This window comes from Triturus cristatus, chromosome 5_1 (assembly GCF_964204655.1).
Source record: "Triturus cristatus chromosome 5_1, aTriCri1.1, whole genome shotgun sequence".
Lineage (NCBI taxonomy): Eukaryota > Metazoa > Chordata > Amphibia > Caudata > Salamandridae > Triturus > Triturus cristatus.
This window is the reverse complement of record NC_140587.1, coordinates 697,803,966-697,828,806: the sequence shown is the minus strand read 5'-3', so window position 1 is coordinate 697,828,806 and position 24,841 is coordinate 697,803,966. Positions and strand designations below refer to the sequence as shown.

General features: G+C 51.3%; 1 protein-coding gene across 3 annotated transcripts in view; it reads right to left on the bottom strand.

The window, feature by feature from the left end:
- PRKDC (protein kinase, DNA-activated, catalytic subunit) overlaps positions 1-24,841 on the bottom strand; it is a 2,754,228-nt gene that overhangs the window by 1,027,719 nt on the left and 1,701,668 nt on the right. For all 3 annotated transcript variants that reach the window (XM_085605657.1, XM_085605658.1, XM_085605659.1), the window contains one exon: positions 18,196-18,334. In XM_085605657.1, the coding sequence (XP_085461783.1) occupies positions 18,196-18,334 (139 nt within the window). The remainder of the gene's footprint in view (positions 1-18,195; positions 18,335-24,841) is intronic.

Genomic DNA, 24,841 nt, shown 5'->3' with positions numbered 1-24,841 from the left:
ATGCTTACCACAATTCTCCAATAAGCCCAACTACTCACCCACACTACCACAAAAGAGAGCGTTAGTAGTATCTACTTTAGTCTCTGTATTCCAATTGGGTACCCACTGAACTTGCACAATGTACTTCATTTTAGTACACTATATAGAGAGACAGCTTCTTACAGTTTTGGAGGGAACATGTGTGTTTTATAAACCTCATCACAACAGGTGAATGAAGATGGTTTGTCCAGCCAATGCAGAAAGGCCGAAAGGGCAAACAAGTAACTTTTCATAGTGCTCACTGCAAGGCCTTTCTGGGCAAAGCAAGACAAACATAGGACGTATGACAATTTAGCCTGTCAGTGTTATGGACACCACACCAGGTAACAAATTTGTTCCATTGCTCAGCATTGATTGCATTTATGGAAGGGCGCCTGATGGCAAGGATGACATCCACCACTTCAGGCACCAAATCAAACACAGTTAATTGCTCCTGCTCAATCTCCATGCATGCATATTCAGATTGCCTAGATTAATGTGAAGGATACTGCCCGGCTGCTGAAACGGAGGCCCTAACGAAGAAGCATTCTAATGTTAAGGACAGATTCTCAGGCCAAGGAGTTCCAGGAAACACACACCTCCGGCCTATTCTGGAGCCACTAAGATGACTTGGGCCTGATCATTTATCTTATGCAGAACTAGGTGCAGGCCAGAAAGTGGCAGGTAGGAGTACAGAAGGCCCCTTTTCCAATCAAGACAGAATGTGTTTCTGTTAGACCTGTCAGCCCTTTGGGTGGTCCCTCCTCATCATTATTTATTTTGTCCCGCTTTTGCCTCAAACCCTGTTTGAATTTTTCCTTTTTGGGAACCACCAGACTTTTTAGTGTTGCTGCAGATTCAGGGAGCCATTTTAGCTACCCCTGAAACCTCTGTCTGAGGGCCCGGAGCACAAAATGGTGGCCACCTGTGACATCACCAGCATCCACTGGAACCTACCAGCACCTTCCAGAACATTCCAGAACCCTGTGACAGTTGGAGGCGGTTTAGAATGTTGGGAAGCTAAGACAGAGAGTTGGCAGTTGGAGCTGGCAGTTGGCACCTGACTGGTGAAGAGTGAGCAGCAGAAACCTGAAGGAGGAAGGAGTGAGGCAGCAGGGGTGGAAACTTGTGCCTGGAGTGGGGTCCATAAACCCACCCTTGATACTAGTCCCTACTGACTGAGCCCAGCCTGGAGCCCTGTGTGGGAAGAAGCAAGAAAAACCATCTTAAGGACCTGGACAGCAGGAACAGGCCTTAGAAACCAAGAACAGCAAGATCCTGACCTGGATACTGGTTTCCCTGGAGCCGGACGTCGAGTAGCCTAGAGACCTGGGGCCGGAGGTGAAGAAGCGGCGCTGACTGGAAAGCGGACGTCGTACCCGGAGCCACCAGAGGTTGAGTGAGGGCGCCGACGGAGGTCGTGGAGAGTACCAGAGGTCGAGGAAGGAGACACCTGAGGTCAAGTGAGCGGCGTCGACGGGGGAGTGAAGTCCGCCCTCCGGAGTCGCCGGAGACCGAGGTGAAGTGTGCCGGAGGTCGGGAGTGGAGATCGCACTCCGGAGTCGCCGGAACCTGAGAGAATCGTGCCGGAGGTCGGGAGTGGAGGTCGCACTCCGGAGTCGCCGGAAACCTGAGGAGAGGAGCACCGGAGGTCGGGAGTGAGGATCGCACTCCGGAGCCGCCGGAAGTCGACATCGAGCCAAGGCCGGCCGACGTCATCGAAACAGAGGTCGCCATCGGACCGGAGCCGCCTGAAGTCGACATCGAGCCAAGACTGCCCGACGCCATCGAATCGGAGGTCGAGATCGAGCCGAGGCCGCCGACATCGAACCGGAGCCGCCTACCGGCGTCGTCAAGAACTGACATTGTGCCGAGGCCGCCGACATCGAACCGGAACCGCCTCACGGCGTCGACACGACTCCAGCGGCGTCGGAGCTTCAGAAAAAGGGCAGTAAGTGGAATAGAGGGCGCCAAAGGCCCTGTGGAATCCTAAGAGACTACTCTAGGGGTTAGAGAGGTGCTGGAACCAGCTGGACTGTGCCAGGGGTGAGCTGAGACTAATTTAGAGGGGTTGTGTAGAGTGAGAGAGCCAGGTCTCTGGTATTCCCCCCTTGGTCTACCTCAGTTTAGGCCTCAGCCTTGTCCAAGCCAGGGAGTAGACACCCTCAAGCCTTCCACATCCCCACAAGCTGTGCCTGGGCCAAATTAGCCCATAGTAATCTCAAATGTGATCTGATTCTATGAGTGTCACTGTCAGCTTTTCATTATTTATTGGGGGCACTGTATTTATTGTATTTAACCTATTTATTGCTTCACTGTATTTATTGGTCCACAGTATTTATTGATGCACAATATTTATTGGTTTGCAGTATTTATTGCCTCAGGATATTTAATTGCCTGTATGTATTGCACTTATATTTATGCCTTCATTATTTATGATCACCCCTATTTATTGAATCAGTATGACAGTATTTATTTGACCTGCACTATTTAAAAAGCTTGTATATTGTGATTGTGTTATTATTTATCTAATCAGCAACTAAGAGAAAAAGAAGATAAAGAAAGATATTTTCATAATTTTTACGGTGTAGAGTCGTTTTTGGAACGGATGCACGCATGGTTATTGTATGGGTATGTCGTATGCTTAGCACTGTGCCTGATTCCTGACCACTCGAGCCAAGCTACCACTGTGTGTCCCCTGGAAATACTCCGTTACCACCAACCCTTACCGGTGTGGGAGTGGGGTATTTCCAACATTAATTGGTATTCAGTGGTGGGATAGAGCTGTGCCTACGTATACTCAACAATAACTGTGGGTAGTCCATAGGCCTACACCGGGAGTTTTCTCAAAGCGGCCTTCCTAATTGTGGGTTTTTGTTTTTTCCAAATTTACTCTGGTGGTGGGAGGAGGTATTATTAAAGGTACCCCCCTGCATTGTTACTGCAAATAACTGTCCTCTGACCTGAGTGGGCAAGATGGAGTTTGTACTGGAGAATTTAGAAACGTACACTGTGGCCCAACTCAGGGAGTTTTGTCAGCGGGAGGGGGTGTATTGTCCCCCAGGAGCAAAGAAGGGTGCACTCCAAACCAGCTTAAGGGCTTGGGGGGAGGCACGCCGAGAAAGCAAGGCTGAGGAGGAGGACAGGGATAGAGAGCCCGACAGTGAGGGAGCTGGTTTGTACCAACCGGAGGTGGGGAACCTGTCAGCGGGGCCCAGGACACTTTCCAGGAAGGGCAGCAGTGCCTCTAGCGGTGGCTTGTCGGAAGTGGAGTTAACAGACCGGAGGGAGAAAAGACAGCTCACATGGGATTTAGCAAGGCTGGAGAAGGAGAAGGAGGAACAGAGGATGGCTCATGAGATAAGGCTGAAAGAGATAGATCTTCAGATCCTGAGAATCGGGGCACACCCTGTACCTAACGGTGGCAGCGAAGAACGAGAGTACACCAGGGAACCCAAACCCTACCTGCCAAAGGACATAGTAGCTGGCTATGGAGTGGGCGACGATATTGCCAAGTGGCTAGCGGCCTATGAGGTCTCGTTAAGGGCCCATGGGGTTCCAGAGAAGTACTGGGGAGGGGGATTGTACAAGTACATGCCTCCAGCTGGTAGGGATGCATTATTGGCCCTCGAGGAGGATGAGCAGACCCACTACCCCACCATGAAACTGGCGCTCATAAGAAAGTTTGGACTAACACCCGAAAAGTACAGACAGAAGTTCAGGGGTAGTCACAAACAGGGCACACAGAATTGGGTGGACTTCCTGGACTATGCAAAGAAGGCACTAGAGGGTTGGACTCAGGGCAGTGAAGTGAGGAACTACGAGGGGTTGTTTGACCTAGTACTGAAGGAACACCTGCTTGAGAAATGTTTCCCTGAACTGCGTCAACACCTGGTGGATAGCAAGCTGACCAGTCCCCGGAAGCTTGCTGAGGAGGCGGACATTTGGGCTAGTACCCGGGTGTCCACAAAGGGGACTGGAGGGGATACTCAAAAGGTCGGACAGGGCGCCCCCCAGAAGAAAGAGGGAGGGGAAAAGAAAAAGGAGTTCTCCAAAGGCCCCCAAAATAACTTCCAAGGGAAGGGAACAGGATTCACCCCTAGGGCTAACCCACCCAGAAACCCTAATCCTGGCCAGAGTCAGCAGCCAAGGGTTGTCCATTGCTACGAGTGCGGTGGCGTTGGACACTATAAAGGAGATCCGAAGTGCCTGAAACGACCACCCCCTCCCATTGGAGGAAAGACCCCCGGAGTAGCTAGTGTAGTGCTCGGGGAGGAGATGCCCTTAACTAAGGGAAGGGAGTGGGCGGGTGTCACTTTAGTGTCCCTGGGAGAACGGGAGATGGTTCCTAAGATCCAGGTGCCCGCAAATACCGTAAAGTATGGGCAGTGGGTCACCATCAACGGCCAAAGAGGGGAGGCTCTGAGAGACACAGGAGCCAGTATGACTATGGTGCGTAGCCAACTGGTGTCTCCAGAGCAGGTAATTCCCGATGTACTCCACCCAGCCGCGATGGCTGACGGCAGAACAGGCCACTATCCAGTGGCCGAGGTTCCCTTTGAATGGGGGGCGGTTGCAGGTTCACTTCGAGTTGCCGTAAGCCCTGCCGTGCCAGTCGATTGTCTGCTGGGGAATGACATGGAGCACAACGCTTGGAAGGAGGTGGAATACCGGACTCACACTGAGATGCTGGGTACACCTGATTGGGCCTGTGTGAGCACAAGGTCCGCGACTACCCGAAGAGGGAGTTCGTTTCGGCTGGAGCCTGGAACAAAGGCCCAGCCAGCTGCCAGTCAAGGGAAGAACCGAGGACAGGAGGAGCCTGCCTCGGCGTCCACACCCCGTAGGACGGATAGGCCACCGGAGGTGGTGGACCAGGAGTCTGCGGAGGGGGACGTTACCAAACTGGAGGACCTACCCATCCCGGCCGAGTGGCACGTGGAGGGAGGCCCGTCCAGGGAGGAATTCTGCCAGGGCCAGAGGGAGTGCCCTACCCTTGAGGGGCTGAGGCGACAGGCCGAAGCCCAGGCAGCAGGGAACGCTGAAGGGAACTACAGTGTTTACTGGGAGGATGGCCTCCTCTACAGTGAACCCAAGGCACCCCTACACGGATCGTCACGAGCCTTGGTAGTCCCTCAACGTTATCGAGCCTTCCTTCTGGAGTTGGCTCACGAGATCCCATTGGCAGGACACCTGGGGCAAGACAAGACCTTCGCCCGTCTTGTCCCACACTTTTATTGGCCTCAAATGAAAGTGTCGTCCGATACCTACTGCCGGACATGTGTGTCTTGCCAAGCCAGTGGGAAAACAGGGGTGAAGCTGAAAGCTCCCCTGGAACCACTTCCTGTCGTTAGCACCCCCTTTGAAAGGGTGGGCATCGACATTGTGGGTCCATTAGATCCGCCGACTACAGCTGGTCACAGGTTTATCCTGGTTCTGGTGGATCATGCCACACGGTACCCAGAGGCAATACCTCTGAGGACCATAACAGCACCTGTTGTGGCAAGGGCCCTGATGGGAATCTTTACCCGAGTGGGTTTTCCCAAGGAAGTTGTGTCCGACAGGGGGACCAACTTCATGTCAGCGTACATGCGGGCGATGTGGAAGGAGTGTGGAGTGACATACCGGTTCACCACTCCTTACCACCCCCAGACCAATGGTCTGGTGGAGAGGTTTAACAAAACCTTGAAGGGCATGATCAGAAGTCTGCCTGAAAGCCTGCGGAGGAAATGGGACGTCCTCCTGCCCTGTTTACTCTTTTCCTACAGGGAAGTGCCACAGAAGGGAGTGGGCTTCAGCCCCTTCGAGCTTCTGTATGGGCACCCTGTACGTGGACCTCTCAACCTGGTGAGAGACGGATGGGAAAGAACTCCCAGAAAGCTTCCCCAGGATGTGGTGAGCTACATGCTGGCCTTCCGGAGCCAAATGGCTAAGTTGTGGAAGCAAGCTTCTGACAACTTGGAAGCCAGCCAAGCAGTGATGAAGGCGTGGTATGACCACAATGCTCACCCGGTGGAGTTGGAGCCTGGCCAGAAGGTGTGGGTGATCGAACCAGGAGAGCTTAGTGCCTTCCAGGATCGCTGGTCAGGACCCTTTGAGGTGTTGGAGAAGAAGGGTAAGGCTACCTACTTGGTGGACCTGAAGACCCCTCGTCAGCCCCTGCGGGTGCTGCATGCCAACCGCCTCAAACCCCACCACGAGAGGCCCGAAGTCATCTTGATGATGGTGACTGACGGAGGAGAGGACGTGGAAAGCGAGCCTCTCCCCGATTTGTTTGCGTCTCAAGAGAAGGATGGGTCGGTGGAGGGAGTGATTCTCTCCCCATCTCTAACTCCTGAACAGCAGGAGGACTGTCGCCAGGTCCTGGGGCAGTACTCTTCGTTGTTCTCCCTTGTCCCGGGTAGGACTCACCTGTGCGTCCATGACGTGGACACAGGAGACAGCCCACCTGTGAAGTCCAAGATCTACCGGATGTCAGACAAGGTGAAGGCCAGCATTCATAGTGAAGTCACTAAGATGCTGGAGCTAGGAGTGATCGAACCTTCTAGCAGCCCCTGGTCCAGTCCGGTGGTACTAGTACCAAAAGCTGCACCACCGGGTGCCCAACCGGAACTGAGGTTCTGTGTGGACTATCGGGGACTGAATTCAGTGACCAAAACTGATGCTCATCCGATCCCTAGGGCGGATGAATTGATTGACCGGCTGGGAGCTGCCCAATATCTAAGTACCTTTGACCTTACTTCTGGGTACTGGCAGATCTCTTTGACTGATGGAGCAAGGGAAAGGTCAGCCTTCTCCACGCCCAGTGGCCACTACCAGTTCTGTGTGATGCCCTTTGGGCTCAAGAACGCACCTGCCACGTTTCAGCGCCTGGTAAACCAGATCCTCACCGGAATGGAGAGTTTCTCTGCTGCTTATCTGGATGACATAGCCGTCTTCAGTAACAGCTGGGAGGATCACTTGCGTCGCCTGCAAGCTGTTCTCCAGGCCCTGAGACAAGCTGGATTGACGATCAAGGCCAGCAAGTGCCAGATCGGGCAGGGGTCGGTAGTGTACCTTGGACACTTGGTGGGTAGGGGAGCGGTGCAACCCCTCCAGGCGAAGATCGAGGCCATCATGGCCTGGGAACCCCCCAAGACACAGACTGAGGTCCGAGCTTTTCTGGGCCTCACGGGATATTACCGCCGCTTCGTGAAGGGGTACGGTACCATCGTAGCCCCCCTCACGGAGCTCACGTCCAAGAAACAACCTCGACGGGTAGTCTGGACGGAGGCTTGTCAGCAGGCCTTTGTGAGATTGAAGAAAGCCATGTGCGAGGCCCCGGTCTTAAGGGCCCCAGACTTTTCCAAGGAGTTCATTGTCCAGACAGATGCATCAGAACATGGCATTGGGGCAGTGTTATCGCAACTCAATGAAGAGGGTCTGGATCAACCCGTGGTCTTCCTATCCCGGAGACTACTTCCCAGGGAACAGAAGTGGAGTGCAATAGAGCGTGAAGCCTTTGCAGTGGTATGGGCTCTGAAGAAGTTGCAGCCATACCTGTTTGGCTCGCACTTCCTGGTTCAGACCGACCACAGACCCCTTCGTTGGCTGATGCAAATGAAGGGGGAGAATCCCAAGTTGTTGAGGTGGTCTATTTCCCTACAGGGAATGGACTTTCAGGTGGAACATCGGCCTGGAGTGGACCACGCCAATGCAGACGGTCTCTCAAGGTATTTCCGCCTTAGTGATGAGAACTCCCAAGGGGTTGGGTAGCTCTCCCCACTTTCAGCTGGGGGGGACGCGTGTTAGACCTGTCAGCCCTTTGGGTGGTCCCTCCTCATCATTATTTATTTTGTCCCGCTTTTGCCTCAAACCCTGTTTGAATTTTTCCTTTTTGGGAACCACCAGACTTTTTAGTGTTGCTGCAGATTCAGGGAGCCATTTTAGCTACCCCTGAAACTTCTGTCTGAGGGCCTGGAGCACAAAATGGTGGCCACCTGTGACATCACCAGCATCCACTGGCACCTACCAGCACCTTCCAGAACATTCCAGAACCCTGTGACAGTTGGAGGCGGTTTAGAATGTTGGGAAGCTAAGACAGAGAGTTGGCAGTTGGAGCTGGCAGTTGGCACCTGACTGGTGAAGAGTGAGCAGCAGAAACCTGAAGGAGGAAGGAGTGAGGCAGCAGGGGTGGAAACTTGTGCCTGGAGTGGGGTCCATAAACCCACCCTTGATACTAGTCCCTACTGACTGAGCCCAGCCTGGAGCCCTGTGTGGGAAGAAGCAAGAAAAACCATCTTAAGGACCTGGACAGCAGGAACAGGCCTTAGAAACCAAGAACAGCAAGATCCTGACCTGGATACTGGTTTCCCTGGAGCCGGACGTCGAGTAGCCTAGAGACCTGGGGCCGGAGGTGAAGAAGCGGCGCTGACTGGAAAGCGGACGTCGTACCCGGAGCCACCAGAGGTTGAGTGAGGGCGCCGACGGAGGTCGTGGAGAGTACCAGAGGTCGAGGAAGGAGACACCTGAGGTCAAGTGAGCGGCGTCGACGGGGGAGTGAAGTCCGCCCTCCGGAGTCGCCGGAGACCGAGGTGAAGTGTGCCGGAGGTCGGGAGTGGAGATCGCACTCCGGAGTCGCCGGAACCTGAGAGAATCGTGCCGGAGGTCGGGAGTGGAGGTCGCACTCCGGAGTCGCCGGAAACCTGAGGAGAGGAGCACCGGAGGTCGGGAGTGAGGATCGCACTCCGGAGCCGCCGGAAGTCGGCATCGAGCCAAGGCCGGCCGACGTCATCGAAACAGAGGTCGCCATCGGACCGGAGCCACCCGAAGTCGACATCGAGCCAAGACTGCCCGACGCCATCGAATCGGAGGTCGAGATCGAACCGGAGCCGCCTACCGGCGTCGTCAAGAACTGACATTGTGCCGAGGCCGCCGACATCGAACCGGAACCGCCTCACGGCGTCGACACGACTCCAGCGGCGTCGGAGCTTCAGAAAAAGGGCAGTAAGTGGAATAGAGGGCGCCAAAGGCCCTGTGGAATCCTAAGAGACTACTCTAGGGGTTAGAGAGGTGCTGGAACCAGCTGGACTGTGCCAGGGGTGAGCTGAGACTAATTTAGAGGGGTTGTGTAGAGTGAGAGAGCCAGGTCTCTGGTATTCCCCCCTTGGTCTACCTCAGTTTAGGCCTCAGCCTTGTCCAAGCCAGGGAGTAGACACCCTCAAGCCTTCCACATCCCCACAAGCTGTGCCTGGGCCAAATTAGCCCATAGTAATCTCAAATGTGATCTGATTCTATGAGTGTCACTGTCAGCTTTTTATTATTTATTGGGGGCACTGTATTTATTGTATTTAACCTATTTATTGCTTCACTGTATTTATTGGTCCACAGTATTTATTGATGCACAATATTTATTGGTTTGCAGTATTTATTGCCTCAGGATATTTAATTGCCTGTATGTATTGCACTTATATTTATGCCTTCATTATTTATGATCACCCCTATTTATTGAATCATTAAGACAGTATTTATTTGACCTGCACTATTTAAAAAGCTTGTATATTGTGATTGTGTTATTATTTATCTAATCAGCAACTAAGAGAAAAAGAAGATAAAGAAAGATATTTTCATAATTTTTACGGTGTAGAGTCATTTTTGGAACGGATGCACGCATGGTTATTGTATGGGTATGTCGTATGCTTAGCACGGTGCCTGATTCCTGACCACTCGAGCCAAGCTACCACTGTATGTCCTGGAAGTACCCCGTTACCACCAACCCTTACCGGTGTGGGAGTGGAGAATTTCCAACAGTTTCCTAATGAATGATCTTGTGGAAACTCCAGCATGCATCAGTGTTGATACTGAGAATTTTCAGAGGTGGTGAAAGGATCTAGCCAGGCTTCTCACAATATTTGGAAGACACCCTGCGCCACTTCATGATCCAGAAGCCATCCGTGATCTGCAAGAGGATGTCTGCTCTGGCATTCATTGACACTGTCAGGTGATCTGCAATGAGGATAAACTCTTGGTGCTACACCCACTTCCAGAGGCGTAGAGCCTTCTGGGCACAGGACCCTACTCCACCCTGTTAATTGCAGTACCACAAGGAGGTGGTTTCCGTGAAAACCTGCACCAGCTTACCTTAAGACACTAAGGCCTTCAGTGCCAGGTGAATGACCCTCAGCTCTCTTAGACTGATGTGGAGCTAGCCCACCACTGGAGTCTTCTGATCTTCACACCCGCCAGGTGACCTTACATTCCTCCCCTCAACGTAGCAGTGATGAAACCGTCACCCTGCTGCAAGACAAACGGCAGCCACCACTGCATATTTTGAGCTGTTTCCTCAAACACCTGGATGGTGCCAAGAAGGTGGCCTTCATGCTGAGCCCACTGGAATTGTAGATTCCGTTGCAGAGCACACACGTGACAAGGAGGATGCAGGAGGCCAAGGAGCCTCAGAGCCGCTCTCACAGTGATTCAGGACCGAGCCTGAAACATCTGGACCATAGCCTGAATTCCAGGGCTCGTTGCTGTGGAGAAAAAGACCTGAACTCAACTGTGTGATCACCTGAATGAATGGAAGCCTCTGCTAAGGATGTGGGACATCAGCTCATTTATAGGGAATCTGAAAGCGGTCATGAAATTAGCCATCGACCGGAAGTGGTCCACAAGTGACTGCGATGAGACTGCCTCCAGCAGCGAGTTGCTGAGGTACAGGAATACAAGTTCCACTGACCTCCACAGATGCCATCACTTTTGCGAACACCTGAGGAACACTGGTGAGACTAAACCGGAGTACTGCAAGCGAAAATGCTCCTAGCCCACCATGAACCACAGGTGATGCCTGTGGGTCTGCAAGATGAGCATTGAATATGCTACTTAACCGTATGCATCTGTTCTTGGCATGTAGGGCTGCTGACATTCATATCTGTGCATAGATCGCCACCTAGTGTTGGGTCCGGATGTTTGCACGTTGTTGTCCTGGAAGAGTCTTCGAAGTATCCTGAGATAGGTGACTCCTCCCCTGGACCACAGTGCGCATGGGCATCCTCTCCATCCTCAGATTGTTTTTCGCTATTGTGGCAGTGATGGAGTAGATACAGAAAGTGATGACCATGCTATACGGTAATTCTGAGAGCTGCAGCTGCTACAGGCGCCGGGGAGGAGGGTGGGCGATATGAATGTCAGCAGCCCTATATGCCAAGAACAGATGCATACTGGTAAGTAGCATATTCAGTTCGAGGCATGTGGGCTGCTGAATTTATATCTGTGCATAGAATACATAGCAGTACCTCCTATTAGCGGCGGCTACCAGTGCCAGCTGCAGCGGTCTGAAAAAGAGTTTTGAGAACAGCCTGTCCTACAGCTGCCTGCTGTTTTGAGTGTACATCTACACAATAGTGTTTGGTAAATGTATGTATAGTGGACCATGTGGCTGCTCTACATATATCATGTAAAGGAATGTTTCCCAGGAAAGCCATAGAGGCCCCTAACTTACGTGTTGAGTGGGCTCGTGGGGGAATCGTTAATGTGCGTTTAGCCTTTTGATAGCAAATTTGAATACATCTAACGATCCATCTGGCTATACCTGCTTTGGAGATGGCGTTGCCTTTGTGTTGTGGGGAAAAGGCAACGAAAAGTTGTTTTGTCTTCCTAAAGTTTTTAGTTCTGTCTATATAGTACATGAGGGCTCTTTTGACGTCTAGTGTATGGAGCATTCTTTCAGCGACATTTTGTGGATTCTGAAAGAAAACAGGCAGTTCAATCGTTTGATTCATGTGGAACTGCGATATTACTTTAGGCATGAATTTGGGGTTGGTACGTAGTACGACCCCGTTTGCGTGAACCTGTATGAATGGCTCTTGAATGGTTAGTGCCTGGAGTTCACTAACTCTTCTTAACGAAGTGATTGCTACTAGGAAAGCTACTTTCCAGGTGAGGAATTGAATCTCACATGAGTGGAGAGGTTCGAAGGGTGGACCCATCAGTCGGGTGAGGACCAAGTTGAGGTTCCACACTGGTGCTGGTGGGTGTCTTGGGGGAATTACTCGTTTGAGTCCCTCCAAGAAGGCTTTGATGGCAGGCACTCTGAATAAAGAGAGGTGCTGCCTGTTCTGGAGATAGGCTGCGATTGCGGTCAAATGTATACGTATTGAGGTGTATGCCAGATTGCATCGGTATAGGTGTAAGAGGTAACAGATTATGTTTGGAATGGATGCGTCTAGCGGGTTAATGTCATTGTTATTGCAATAAATGACAAACCTCTTCCATTTGGCTGCATAGCAAGCTCTGGTAGTGGGTCTCCTAGCTTCCTTAATGACCTCCATACAGTCAGGTGGCAGGTTTAGGTAGCCAAACTCTAGGACTTCAGGAGCCAGATCGCCAGGTTCAGCTGTTGCGGATCTGGGTGCTGAATTTCTCCATGGTTCTGCGTCAAATGCGCGGGTTTGATCCGCAGCCTTTGATGCGGCACCACGGAAAGTTCCAGAAAGGTGGTGTACCATGACTGGCGTGCCCATGTTGGAGCAACCAGGATGAGTGTCAGTGAGTGTTGTCGCAGTTTGCGTGCCACCAGCGGTATCAACGGCGCTGGGGGAAAAGCGTACGCAAATCTGCCGGACCAGTTCATCCATATCGCATTGCCCTGCGACTGTGGATGTGGGAACCTGGCGGCAAAGCTTTGGCATTTTGCGTTTTCGTTTGTGGCGAATAGGTCTATCTCTGGATGACCCCACTGTTGGAAGTACGGTTGGAGTACTGACGGGTGTAGCTCCCACTCGTGCATCTGGTGGCTGTGTCTGCTGAGCAGATCCGCTATCTGATTGTCCTTGCCGGGGAGGTGTTCCGCCATGAGGAATATGTTCCTCTGAATGGCCCACTTCCACATGCTCTGAGCCAGATGAGACAACTGTGGAGAGTGTGTTCCTCCCTGCTTCTGTATGTAGTACATGGCAGTCATGTTGTCCGTCCGGATCAACACGACTTTGTTGCCCAAGTGTACTTTGAATGCTTTCATTGCCAGGAAGATTGCCATCAGTTCCAGAAGGTTGATGTGCATCTTCTTTTGTTGTATTGTCCATAGTCCCTGCACTGTGTAATTGAGTACATGAGCTCCCCATCCCTGGAGAGACGCGTCCGCCGTCAGTATTATTTGTGGAACAGGCTCTTGGAACGGTCGGCCCTTGCAAAGGTTTTGTGGATTCCACCAATGCAGAGAGTTTTATGCCGACCGCTCACCAACACTAGGTCTTTTAATTGCCCGTGAGCCTGATTCCATTGACGTGCTAGGCACTCCTGAAGCGGGCACATATGTAGTCTCGCGTGTGGGACTATGAAAATGCAGGAGGCCATCATGCCTATCAATTGCATGAACTCTCGCGCAGGAAGGGAGTGTTGAGGTTTGAACTTTGAGATCAGCATTTGCATGCGGTTGATCCTCACTAAATTTGGCTGAGCTGTGGCTGCCAGAGTGTCTATGGTCGCACCTAGGTACTGTTGTACGTGTGCGGGTTGGAAATGTGATTTTGGGTAATTTAGTGAGAATCCCAGACTGTGAAGAAGGTGAATGGTGAGGGACATGTGGCTGGCACATTGCTGGGCTGACTTTGACTGAACAAGCCAGTCGTCCAGGTAAGGGTAGACGTGAATGTGTTGCCTCCGTAGATGTGCAGCCACTGTAGCTAGGCACTTTTTGAAAACTCTGGGTGCTGTTGTCACGCCGAAGGGAAGAACTTTGAATTGGTAGGGCTGCCCCTGAATAGTGAACCTGAGATATTTTCTGTGTGACGGGTGTCTGGGTATGTGGAAATACGCATCTTTGAGGTCTAGCGTGGCTAGGAAGTCTCCCTGTCTGAGCAGCGGGAGAACCTGCTGTAGGGTGAGCATGTGGAAATGCTCTGAGAGAATGTAGTGGTTGAGGGGTCTCAGGTCTAGTATAGGTCTGAGTGACCCGTCCTTTTTTGGTATTAAGAAGTACAGAGAGTACACCCCTGTCCCCTGCTGGTGGACGGGCACGACCTCTATTGCGCCTTTTTGCAGCATACTTAGCACTTCCTGCTGTAATAATGCTAAGTGCTCTGAGGACATAGGACGGTGCTTTGGCGGTATTGTGGGTGGAGTGGAGGTTAATTCGAGGCAGTAACCGTGTTGGATAACATCTTTGACCCACCTGTCCGTGGTGATGGTATTCCACATGGACAGGAACCGCTGGAGTCTTCCCCCGACAGGTGTTATGTGGTCGGGGGGAAGGGAGAGGGCGTCACTGTTTGTTCTTGGGGGAGGACCTGGTATTACCGTAACCGTGTCCTCTGCCCTTTGTGCTGGAGCCACGATATCCACCGCGGGTGTTTTTATCGTAGGTACTTTGTGTGCCCCCTTTATTATAGGTTTGCTGTGACCCCTGTCCTCTACCTGCTCCTCTATTTCCGGGGCGACGAAAGGAGCCACTACGAAATGTCTGCGTTTGCAGAGCCCCCATTGACTTTGCAGTGTCTGTGTCTTTTTTTATCTTTTCTAGGGTGGTGTCAACCTCTGGTCCGAATAAGTAGTCGGGGTTGACCGGCTGATTGAGGATGTTATTTTGAACCTCAGGTTTGAATCCGGAGATTCGTAACCAGGCGTGTCGTCGTAGCATGACGCTGGTGTTTATTGCTCTCGCAGCTGTGTCGGCGGCATCCAGTGCACACTTAATGGATGCGTTTGTGAGAAGTTGTCCCTCTCTGATGAGGAGCTCGGCTGCCTCTTTGTACTCGTCAGGTAGATGTTGGAGTAGGGTCTCTAACGTGTCATAGTGTGAGCGATCGTAGCGAGCGAGGAGCGCCTGTGTATTGGCAATGCGCCATATGTTTGCCGCTTGGGCTGCAATCCTTTTGCCGGAGGTCTCCAGCACCTTGGACTCTTTGTCCGGGGGAGGAGCATCACCAGTTGTCTGCGAGTGTGCCCGTTTGCGAGCATTAGCAACTACGATGGAGTCCAGAGGCAACTGTCCCCTAATGTACGTAGGGTCCCCGGGTGCTGGCTTGTATTTTTTATCGATCCTGGGGTTTATTACCCGTGCTCTGGTGGTTTCTTTGAAAATGTCCTTTGCTGGCTTGAGGACACCTTTCAACATGGGCAGAGTCTTTACAGTCCTCTCCGAGGATGCGAAAGTGTCCACCAAGAAATCGTCCTCGATTGTGTCTGAGTGGAGTTGCACTCCATGATTGGCTGCGGCACGTTCAATGAGGGCGTTGAATGCAGCAGTGTCCTCTGTGGGAGACGTTTTTGCGCCATAAAGCTGCGTGTCCTGTGTATCCATAGCGGCACCTGTGTCTACAGGGTCATCCCAAGCTTGATCAGGGTCCTGCTGTCCTTCAGGGTCCATAACCCTGGGGTAGGTGGTGTCGTCACCCATGTAGTCCTCTATTGCGTCCGTGTCGGAGTGCGTCGGAGAGAAGGACTGTGGATCTGGGTAAGAGGTGTGGAGGCGTTCATAAAGAACTGGTTCCGAGTCCGCCGGCAGTTTTTGCTTTAGCGGGATCCTGTAAGAGTCCAAAGCCTTCTCGGAAGTGATCTTCCGCTTTCGGAGCATGAGCCTGCCGGTGTCGGCGTCGATGAAGTGGGACGGTGATGTCCCAGTAGGAGAGTGTTCAGTAGATGGGGACCTTGTCTGGGTGACACGTGTTCTGATCTCGAATAGTTTCGGCGCAGTGGATGGCGGCAAACCAAAGGTGATGTTGGTTGGTGCCGAAGGTGCCTTTTGAGCCTTTTTCGGCTCGGAGCCCGACGTGGCCTGGAGGGCTGCCTTTTCTCTGATGCGTTGCAAGGACGCTGCAACTTGTCGCACCTGGAATGCCGACGGTTCTTTGGCGCCGAGTGGTTCTGTAGAGGTAGGTGTGGACTTCTTTGGAGCCACAGGGTCATCGAGTCGAGGAGAGGTAGTAGCTGTCGACGGCGTCAATGATTGGACCGTAGTCGCTGCTTTCGAGGTGGATTGCGATGCAGCGGCCATTTTAACCTTGGTGGTCGGTGCCGATTGTTTCGGTGCCGGGGGCCGAGGCGCTTTGGCGGTACCGATGGCCTTTCTTTTTGGGTCGGCGCCGACATCGGCTGCAGCGAGTTCGGCACCGAAGTCCCTCTTGGTGCGGTCTGAGCCGACGGTTTTGGCTGGCGTCGAAGGTGTGGTGGTCCTCGAGCCGACCAGTGTTAGTTTCACTTTCGGTTTCTGTTGAACCGGGGCGACGATTGGTTTCGGTTTTGTGGAAGGGAAACCAGTCTTTTTGGGTAATAATGGCTCTCGCTGGATGTCCGAGGCCGGGCCAGAGGGCGGGGCCGAAGAACTGCGGGATTGATCTTGGGTAAGGCCCGAAGGCGATCCCTCGACCGGAGCCGTAGACTGAGGCACTGGGATATCCTCCGTTTGGACGGGTAGGCCCTGCTCGTCACCAGAGCTACCTTCTTCGGCCCCTAAGGCCTCATCGTAGTCTCCTACCTCATCGTCTGCTTCTTCCCTGTGATAAAGCTCTTCATCTACGTCCTCCGATCTGGAACCGTGTTCGGAAGCGGGGCTGGAGGGTATGTGTTCCACACTTTCAACATGTTCGTCCTCGGTGCTGAAGATGTTGGTTTGGGCCGGTGCCGCTTGCTGCACTTCAAGTCTCTGAATCGGGCACAGGCCATACATTTCGATTCGTCGTGATCCGGTGAGAGGCATTTGTTGCACACCGGGTGGACGTCGATATGTGGATATTTCGCGTGGGAAACAGGACACCGCTTGAATGGGGTCCTCGATTCCATCGTCGATGTAGGGTCGATGGTCGGATATAATGGATCCGAAAAAGTTGTTAAACTAGCAAGTAAACTGTCGATACCGATCGGGAACAGTACCGACGAAAACTAAAGGCCTTTTGGCCTGAAAACTAAATTTTCCTAACTTGAGTCAAGATAAGACATCCGAACCCAATGGCGGAAAAAAACAATCTGAGGATGGAGAGGATGCCCATGCGCACTGTGGTCCAGGGGAGGAGTCACCTATCTCAGGATACTTCGAAGACTCTTCCAGGACAACAACGTGCAAACATCCGGACCCAACACTAGGCGGCGATCTATGCACAGATATGAATTCAGCAGCCCACATGCCTCGAACACAAAATTACTCTTTCTGCAAGTTCAAGGACACCATGTAGTTGTCCAGGTCCAAAGTAGAAATGGTCTGTGCCATGGTGAGCATTTTGAATGTGTCCTTCTGCAGGAAGGCATTTAGGGGTCAAAGGTACAGGACAGGCCTGCGGCCCTAGTCCTTTCCAGGACTAGGAAATAGTGAGAGTAATAACCCCCATCTATGTCCAAGTCCTCCATCTCGATGACACTTTTAGAGAGCGACAGGTGCACTTCACAAACAGGACGGATAGGCGTTCGTCGAAAATTCGCTGTGTTATGGGAGTAAAAAAATGCAGAGAAAAAGGCAGCACACAGCCATTTTGACCAATTTGTAAGACCCAGCTGTCAGACGTGATGGAGCACCAATCTGGGAGGAAATGTTTGAATCCTGACCGCCTCCTAATAGTGTAGTCGACTTTGTAAAATGTTAAAACAGCTGACAAGAAGACTGTGGTAAAATAAAAATAAAAATACAAAATGGTATCCTAGGTCAAACTGCAAAAGTGCAGGGTGAAATGCAAACTAAAATGTATTTCCTGGCTTCCGTCTCTTTTTTAATTGTAGACAATCAAGTGTTAAATTGTCAATTGGGTGAGAGAGGTCAGGGATGCCTTTCAGATCCAATTGCTAGCAGCTCACAGCTAATGTTATAACATTAAAAACCATTACATCACTTGGAAAGCATGCAAAAGGTGTCATTTACCAGAACAATGCGAGCAGCGTAGCACAGGTAGACGTTTCCAGAGACACTTAGAAAAGAGAAACAATGTCCTTTACGCTCTATTCCTGGGTAAACCCCGGCCTAGATAAGACTGTGGTGCGATTTAGGTGGCGCGCGCTCATAACCACTGCACAAGCGCAACACGTGCTCTGCAGGTGCGGCCCCGTGAAGGCCGCAGGTGGTCAATAAAATTGTCTATTAGAAAAGTACAATAACTCAATCAAAACAAACTACCCAAGGGAGTGACTTCGAAAACATTACAACAGGCAATTTCACACATTTCATGTATGCAAGCAAACTACAATTAATTATATTAAAATATTTCCTATTTTAAGCCATACCTCATCGTAGAGCTGAGCTGCTTTAAAATAATCACTTTTTGCCTCTGCCGACAGTGCTTCTTGTGTAACTGGTTTTGTTCCAAGCTTTCCACTGAAAATGCCACGAAGGACATCATAATCTCCAACTGATCGATATAGCCTGAAAAATTAAAATGCTATGAAAAATATTCGACAAAAGCAATTTTATATTTCATTATACAAACACTTGATTAACTTTTTTGTACTGGTGCTCACTGATTCCCATATTCCCATTCCCACTCCCACATCGGGGAATGTTGAGCTATTTCTTTCAGACTAAGATGTGATCCCGGGAAATCAGAGTTCAAATCTCTGCGTTTATTCCATTTCGGGGAAAATAAGGGGCCCAAATCCACATCTGTTTACCACCAAATGGATGCTGGAACTTGGTCTTGGTTGTGGTGCAGGTGGCACAACGATGATGAGAGTTGGGGAGCATTTACAGGTCCCCCTAGAATGCAGTAGCATGGTGACCACACTGGAATAACAGGGTCCCCAAGATTGTAGACCCAGGTAACCCGAGTTTAGTGACACTGAACACATTGGAATGACCTGGAATGGTATCTTCCCCCAGAATATTGCCCTGGGTCACTTGTGGAAGAGAGTAATTTTACATTTGCATATTAACGCACTTATGAGCATAGTGTGAGTTACACTGCTAAATCAAATGTGCATATTAATAATATCATTTGTAGTAGGTGACTGCATTTGGCCATTATGAGCAGCACCCGAGTTACCATGCTATGTAACTTAAACTGGCCACATTTCTATTTCCATTCTGAATGTCCTTTTCTACATGTTTAAGACTGAGAGGCCTGCAAAATTCATTCTAATTTGTTTTCCACGTTATGTTTTTACATTGAAGAGGGTGTTTTTCCAGATGTCTTTAGCTAACTAGTGATTAGTTTATTATTATGTATTAGACCGATAGTAGGGTTCTCATTGACAGAAGAAGAGGCGAGGGTGGGAGACTGACTCGTGGGAAGAGCTGGCTGTACCCGACAGTCTGTCCAATGTCACAATCCAAGGACAAAGCCATACATGGACCATTGTGTTGCCCTGAGAAAGAGGGGAGTTTACCTGCTCCCGGTAGAGGATTGTCTCCCGAGAGTGAGAAGAAGCTGTAATATTGCAAACAAGTGCTTTCTTGAGTAATAATTGTGTGTGTTCCTTAGACTAGCGAGGAGATGCTTGCTGAGGTCAAACTAAAAAGACCCATTTCTGCCTCTGCTGATCTCCATAGCCCAAGTGCAAAGGCTTTATCCCTAAGCATTCATATTCCCTCACCAAAAACTAAAATGAAGATGCAGCACCAACACTTTAAAGTAAAAAGGTTTTACTTGGGCCTCTCCATAGCGAGCACCCACCAGCACCTCACCTCCTCCCACCGTCCCTCCCCGATTTCCCAAACCAACATTCCACCCGTACGTTCTCCCACCAGCTATGTCATTCCAATATATCTTCCCCTTTCAATAAACTGAAGAAAAAGATTATAAAAACAAATGAGAATAATCTTGTACTGGACAGAGGGCGTGGCTTGCCGCAAACGATAATGGCCGCAAGCTAGAGGAGCTCCGCCAGACCGATCACAATAACCCCCCAAAATCCTGACATAATCCTTCGTAGCAGAGCTGCACACAACTGATAAGCGATCGGAAGACCACCTGGAACGGACGCTGTCCAAAAATCCCAAAACTAAGCGGCAGTGGTGGCGTATTTGGACCAACGGCAGAATACACAAGAACTGCAGTCATAATCGGCGCATCAGGATGCTTCGGACGGCCTAGGAAGACTGGGTCGCTGGAGGCTGGCCTGTGGGAGCTCGGAAGCCGACTGCATAGCGCAGGGAGGAGCTGAGCAGGAAGGCCTGCAACGCGGGAAGGGGCCCGTGGCACCAAGACTCCTCTGCCGTGACTATTGAGGCGATTTGTTGGGGCCCAGTTACTCACTCCTGTAAGGGAGATGCACAGAAATTCACTGCGGCCGGGTGGAACGCCTCAAGTACCAATCAACTGGGTCCGACAGGAGTAGTCCGCAAGCAGCGGCCTCAATTCTGGCAACGTGGGACACGTAATATATGCAGAAGGGCAGAACTGGCTGTGACGGCAGGCTTTGTGCGCACAGGAGTCATCCCCGAAACACTGGGTCATCTGAGTATTTACCAGGGGCCAGCGAGATCCCTGCAAGGCCGAAAATGGGAGAAAAGATGGCCAGGAAGCGCGGGCGAGAAACCTAACAGCTACAACCATAGGCACAGCTAGTGAAAGGGGGATTCAACCGCACAAAAAGTAAAGCGGCCTCCACCGGCAATAAATCCGGCAACACTGGAAAGAAGGGGCACATTGAGGTGAGGGACATTTAAAACTGTGCCGGAAAAGGGACCAGTACCACCTACGAATACAGGACATATCGGATAGGACTAAACCTGAACTGCAGTGCAAGAGGGGGGGGGGGGGGGGGATGGTAGGGGAAGGACATATTCTGGAGAATAAACTGGGCTCTCCTCAACCAGGAAGACCGATAGGACCTGAGAGCTTTCCGGTGTAGGCAGCGAGGAGTACTGCTGTGACCCCTCATTCTTACTGGTCCTTTTCTGCCCCCCCCCCCCCACAACTACATAAGGGACTGCACCACAGTAGCTACAAGAGAATAAGACCCTGGAGCCATGACGGGTGGGAAAGGGCCCCGTGCCGCCCAACACACAAAACTAGATAAGTACGCTCTTCCTAAAAACGAAAGAAGCATCACAGACACAGCACCGTGTAATGCCATAATTATCACTGCAGAGGCGACAGGACCAACCTTGCAGGATATCTGGACAGCGATCCAGGAGGTGTGAACGGACCTAGCAGGTAAAATGGATACGGTAACCACGGAAGTTTCACTGATAAGGGTAGACCTGAGAAACATCGGTTCCAAGGTGAAAGAGATTGAAAGCGTGACGAACACTCTAGTGGTGGACACAAAAGCACTACAGAAACGGATGCAGGAACTTACCACCACGACAAAAGCAATAGAGGCAAAACTGGAAGATCAGGAAGGTCGCTCTGCCGCAACAACGTCTGTATCATTGGCGTGCCTGAACGGGCAGAGGGTCCTGCTGTAGATCTATACATAGAGGACTTGGTGATGAAAACGCTTCAACCTAAGGGTCTATCCAAGTATTTTTCAGTGGAAAGGGCACACAGAATCCCGGGTACACGGCCAAGACCGCTCCACCGCGCCCAATTATTGTTCACATCTTCAACTACCGAGACCGGGACCTAATCCTTCAGGCAGCCCGAAAGGCCCCACTGCTCAAAATAGACAATGCCACTATCTTATTTTACCCAGACTTTACAACAAAAGTGCAACAGGCAAGGAGATCATTCCTTGAGGTAAAGAGAGCACGGAGGGCAAAGGACATTACATACTCAATGCTCTTTCCGTCCACTCTCTAAGTGAAAGCAGAGGGTAAGGTGTGGAGATTCTCCACCTCGGAAGAAGTATGGGAATGGCTTGATAGATGGCAAATAGCGGGCAGGCCAAAACGCAGGAATGGAACTGAAGGCACAACTGTAGATGGTGAGACAGAGACATATGGGGACTTCACATGCGACCCCCTCCAACGAGGAGACGCACAGGCTCACTCAAAGGACTAAGATAAATGTGGGAGGAACGCTCAACAAGAATAGCCAAATGGAGCCCTGGAGTCGATAAAGACAGAGACCGTGACCTCACTGCCGAGAAGAGAGACTACATGGAAGTGCTGAAGTAACAAACTAACATTTAACACCAAGCCATACCGCATCAAGACACGTAGACTGCACAAACTAGTTAACCACAACAAGTCCCTAAGAAACACAAGAAGTGAGGCAGCACTAAGAAGGGGGAGGAAGGTGGAATCCGGTGGGCAAGTATTTGGCTAACGTCCGCCCAAAGTTAATAGGTTTAGTTATGGGGCGACAGGCGCTCTGAAAATTGGGGGGGGGGGGGGTAGTTAATAGCCCACAGTGCAGGGTAGCAGGGAGGGGGGAGTTTTCTTGGTTGAGGTTTCAAATTTGTATGTTAATAGTACATCGTATTCAATGCATAATCACAACACACATGGAGAAAGGGGGGAGAGAAACCGATGGGGTAAATATAACACCCCTATTCACACCCGAGGCGCCCAGATATGCACAGACTAGAAACCTGAATAATGGCAACAATGGCACTGCACACCTGTGAAAGGCAGCATCAAGTGACACCAGTGGTACACAACTCCACCGGGGGTGACTTATTGATCATGACCTGGATTGGCCTAGGTAACAAAATTAATTGTACTTTGGTACTACAATATATAAGACAACACGCACCAGATGTGGTCCTGTTGCAGGAAACGCACCTGATGGGCAACAAATGCAAAGCACTGGACAGATTTGGTTACAAACTACTGGCTCATGCTGGGTTTACGTCTTTGTCCAGGGGAGTGGGAATACTAGCCAGAACGAAACTGCCGCTAGTGCCCCAACAGACATATCAAGATAAGTTGGGCAGATATGTTGCACTCTCTGGAGTGTAGAAGGGCTGCGTCATCAATTTGTGCTCGGAGTATGTACCGCCCAAGATGCACTCAGACGCACTGCCTGAGCTGAGTTCTTGCTGCTAAAACTTCCAAAAGGGGTACTGGGCAGAGACACTCTACTCCCACGAAGAAACTGGACCAAAATCACTGACGACCAGCTCACCTCCTCACTCAGCAACTCCACCCCAACCATCGCGGAAGACGATAACCCCAACACCGCAGCCCGAACTCTGCACAGATGGATATCCGACATTGCCAACACCATAGCCCCCCTCAAGGAAAATAACACTCACGCCAAGAAAGTCAGATGGTTTACCACCAAACTTCTAGAGTCCAGACGCACGTGCTACCGCCTCGAAAAGGCCTGGAGGAACTCCAAATACACAGAGGCCCACAACGACTTCAGAGCCGCCACCAACGCCCACCACAAACTCATCAGAAAAACGAGAAAAAAAGCAATTGAAGACAGATTCTCCAAACACGCGCACAACAGCAAAGAACTCTTCAGCATCATCAAGTTCGCCCAACCCACCAGCGAGTCTACTGACATCCCTCCCTCACAAGACCTCTGCAACAAACTCAGCACCTTCTTTCGCCTCAAAATCAAGAACATTTACGACAACTTCGACGAAGACAACCAACAGGATGAACCCTCACCAGCCACCCCGACACCCTGAAGCCAACGATTGACAACTGGAAGGCCCTCACCACTGAAGACACACTGAAGACAATGAATTCAATCCTCTCCAGTGCCCCCATGGACCCCTGCCCCCAACACATCTTCAACAGAGCCACCAACACCATCGCACCCATGCTCTGCCACACCATCAATCGCTCCTTGACGAACGCCTCGTTCCCCGACGACTGGAAACACACGGAGATCAACCCCCTCCTGATGAAGCCCTCGACGGACCCCAGCGACCTCAAGAACTACAGACCCATCTCCCTGCTCCCGTTCCTAGCGAAAGTCTTTGAGAAAGCCATCAACAGTTAACTGGCCACCTTCATCGAAAAGCACAACATCCTCGACTCCTCCCAATCTGGCTTCAGAAAAATCACAGCACAGAAACCGCCCTCCGCATTGCAACAGATGACATCTGCTCCCTACTGGACAGAGGAGAATCAGTAGCCCTCATCCTTCTCAACCTCTCAGCGGTGTTCGACACAGTCTCTCACCGCACCCTAATACGCAGACTCCACGATGCAGGGATCCGGGACAAGGCCCTCGACTGCATCCACTCCTCCTTCTCTGGCAGAACGCAACGGGACAGACTCCCCCCTTTCCTCTCGGACCCTACACCAACCACCTGCGGAGTCCCCTAGGGGTCCTCCATCAGCCCCACGCTCTTTAACATCTACATGGCTCTGCTCGCCCCCATTGCCAGAACCTACAGACTCAACATTGTGTCATACGCAGCCGACACACAGCTCATCCTCTCCTTATCCAACAAACCAAACACCGCCAGACACAACTTTCAAGAAGGCATGGAAGCCCTCGCCAAAGGGATGAAAAGCACCTGCCTACACCTCAACACCGACAAAACAGAAGTACTCATTATGGGCCCAAACCCCAAAGCCTGGAACGACACCTGGTGGCCCCCGCCCTTGGAAGCCCACCCACCCCCACGGATCATGCATGCTACCTTGGAATCATCCTGGACTTCGAGCTCAAAATGGACCGCCAGATCAACTCAGTCGCATCCTCCTGCTTCCAGACCCTCTGACTCCTATGTCAGACCTTCAAATGGATCCCCCTTGAGCACAGAAAGACCGTCACTCACGCCCTCATCACCAGCAGACTCGACTATGGCAATGCACTCTACGCTGGAATAAACAAAAACCTCACCCGCAAGCTGCAAAACATCCAGAACGCCGCCGCAAGACTGGTCCTCAACCTGCCAAGACACGGTCACATCTCCCAGCACCTGCGCACACTCCACTGGCTCCCCATCGAGGCTAGAATCACCTTAAAGATTCTCACCCACGCACACAAGGCCCTCAACGACACCGGACCAGCATACCTGAACAGCCGACTCAAATTCCATGCACCCCAAAGGACCCTACGATCAGCCCAGCTCTCCT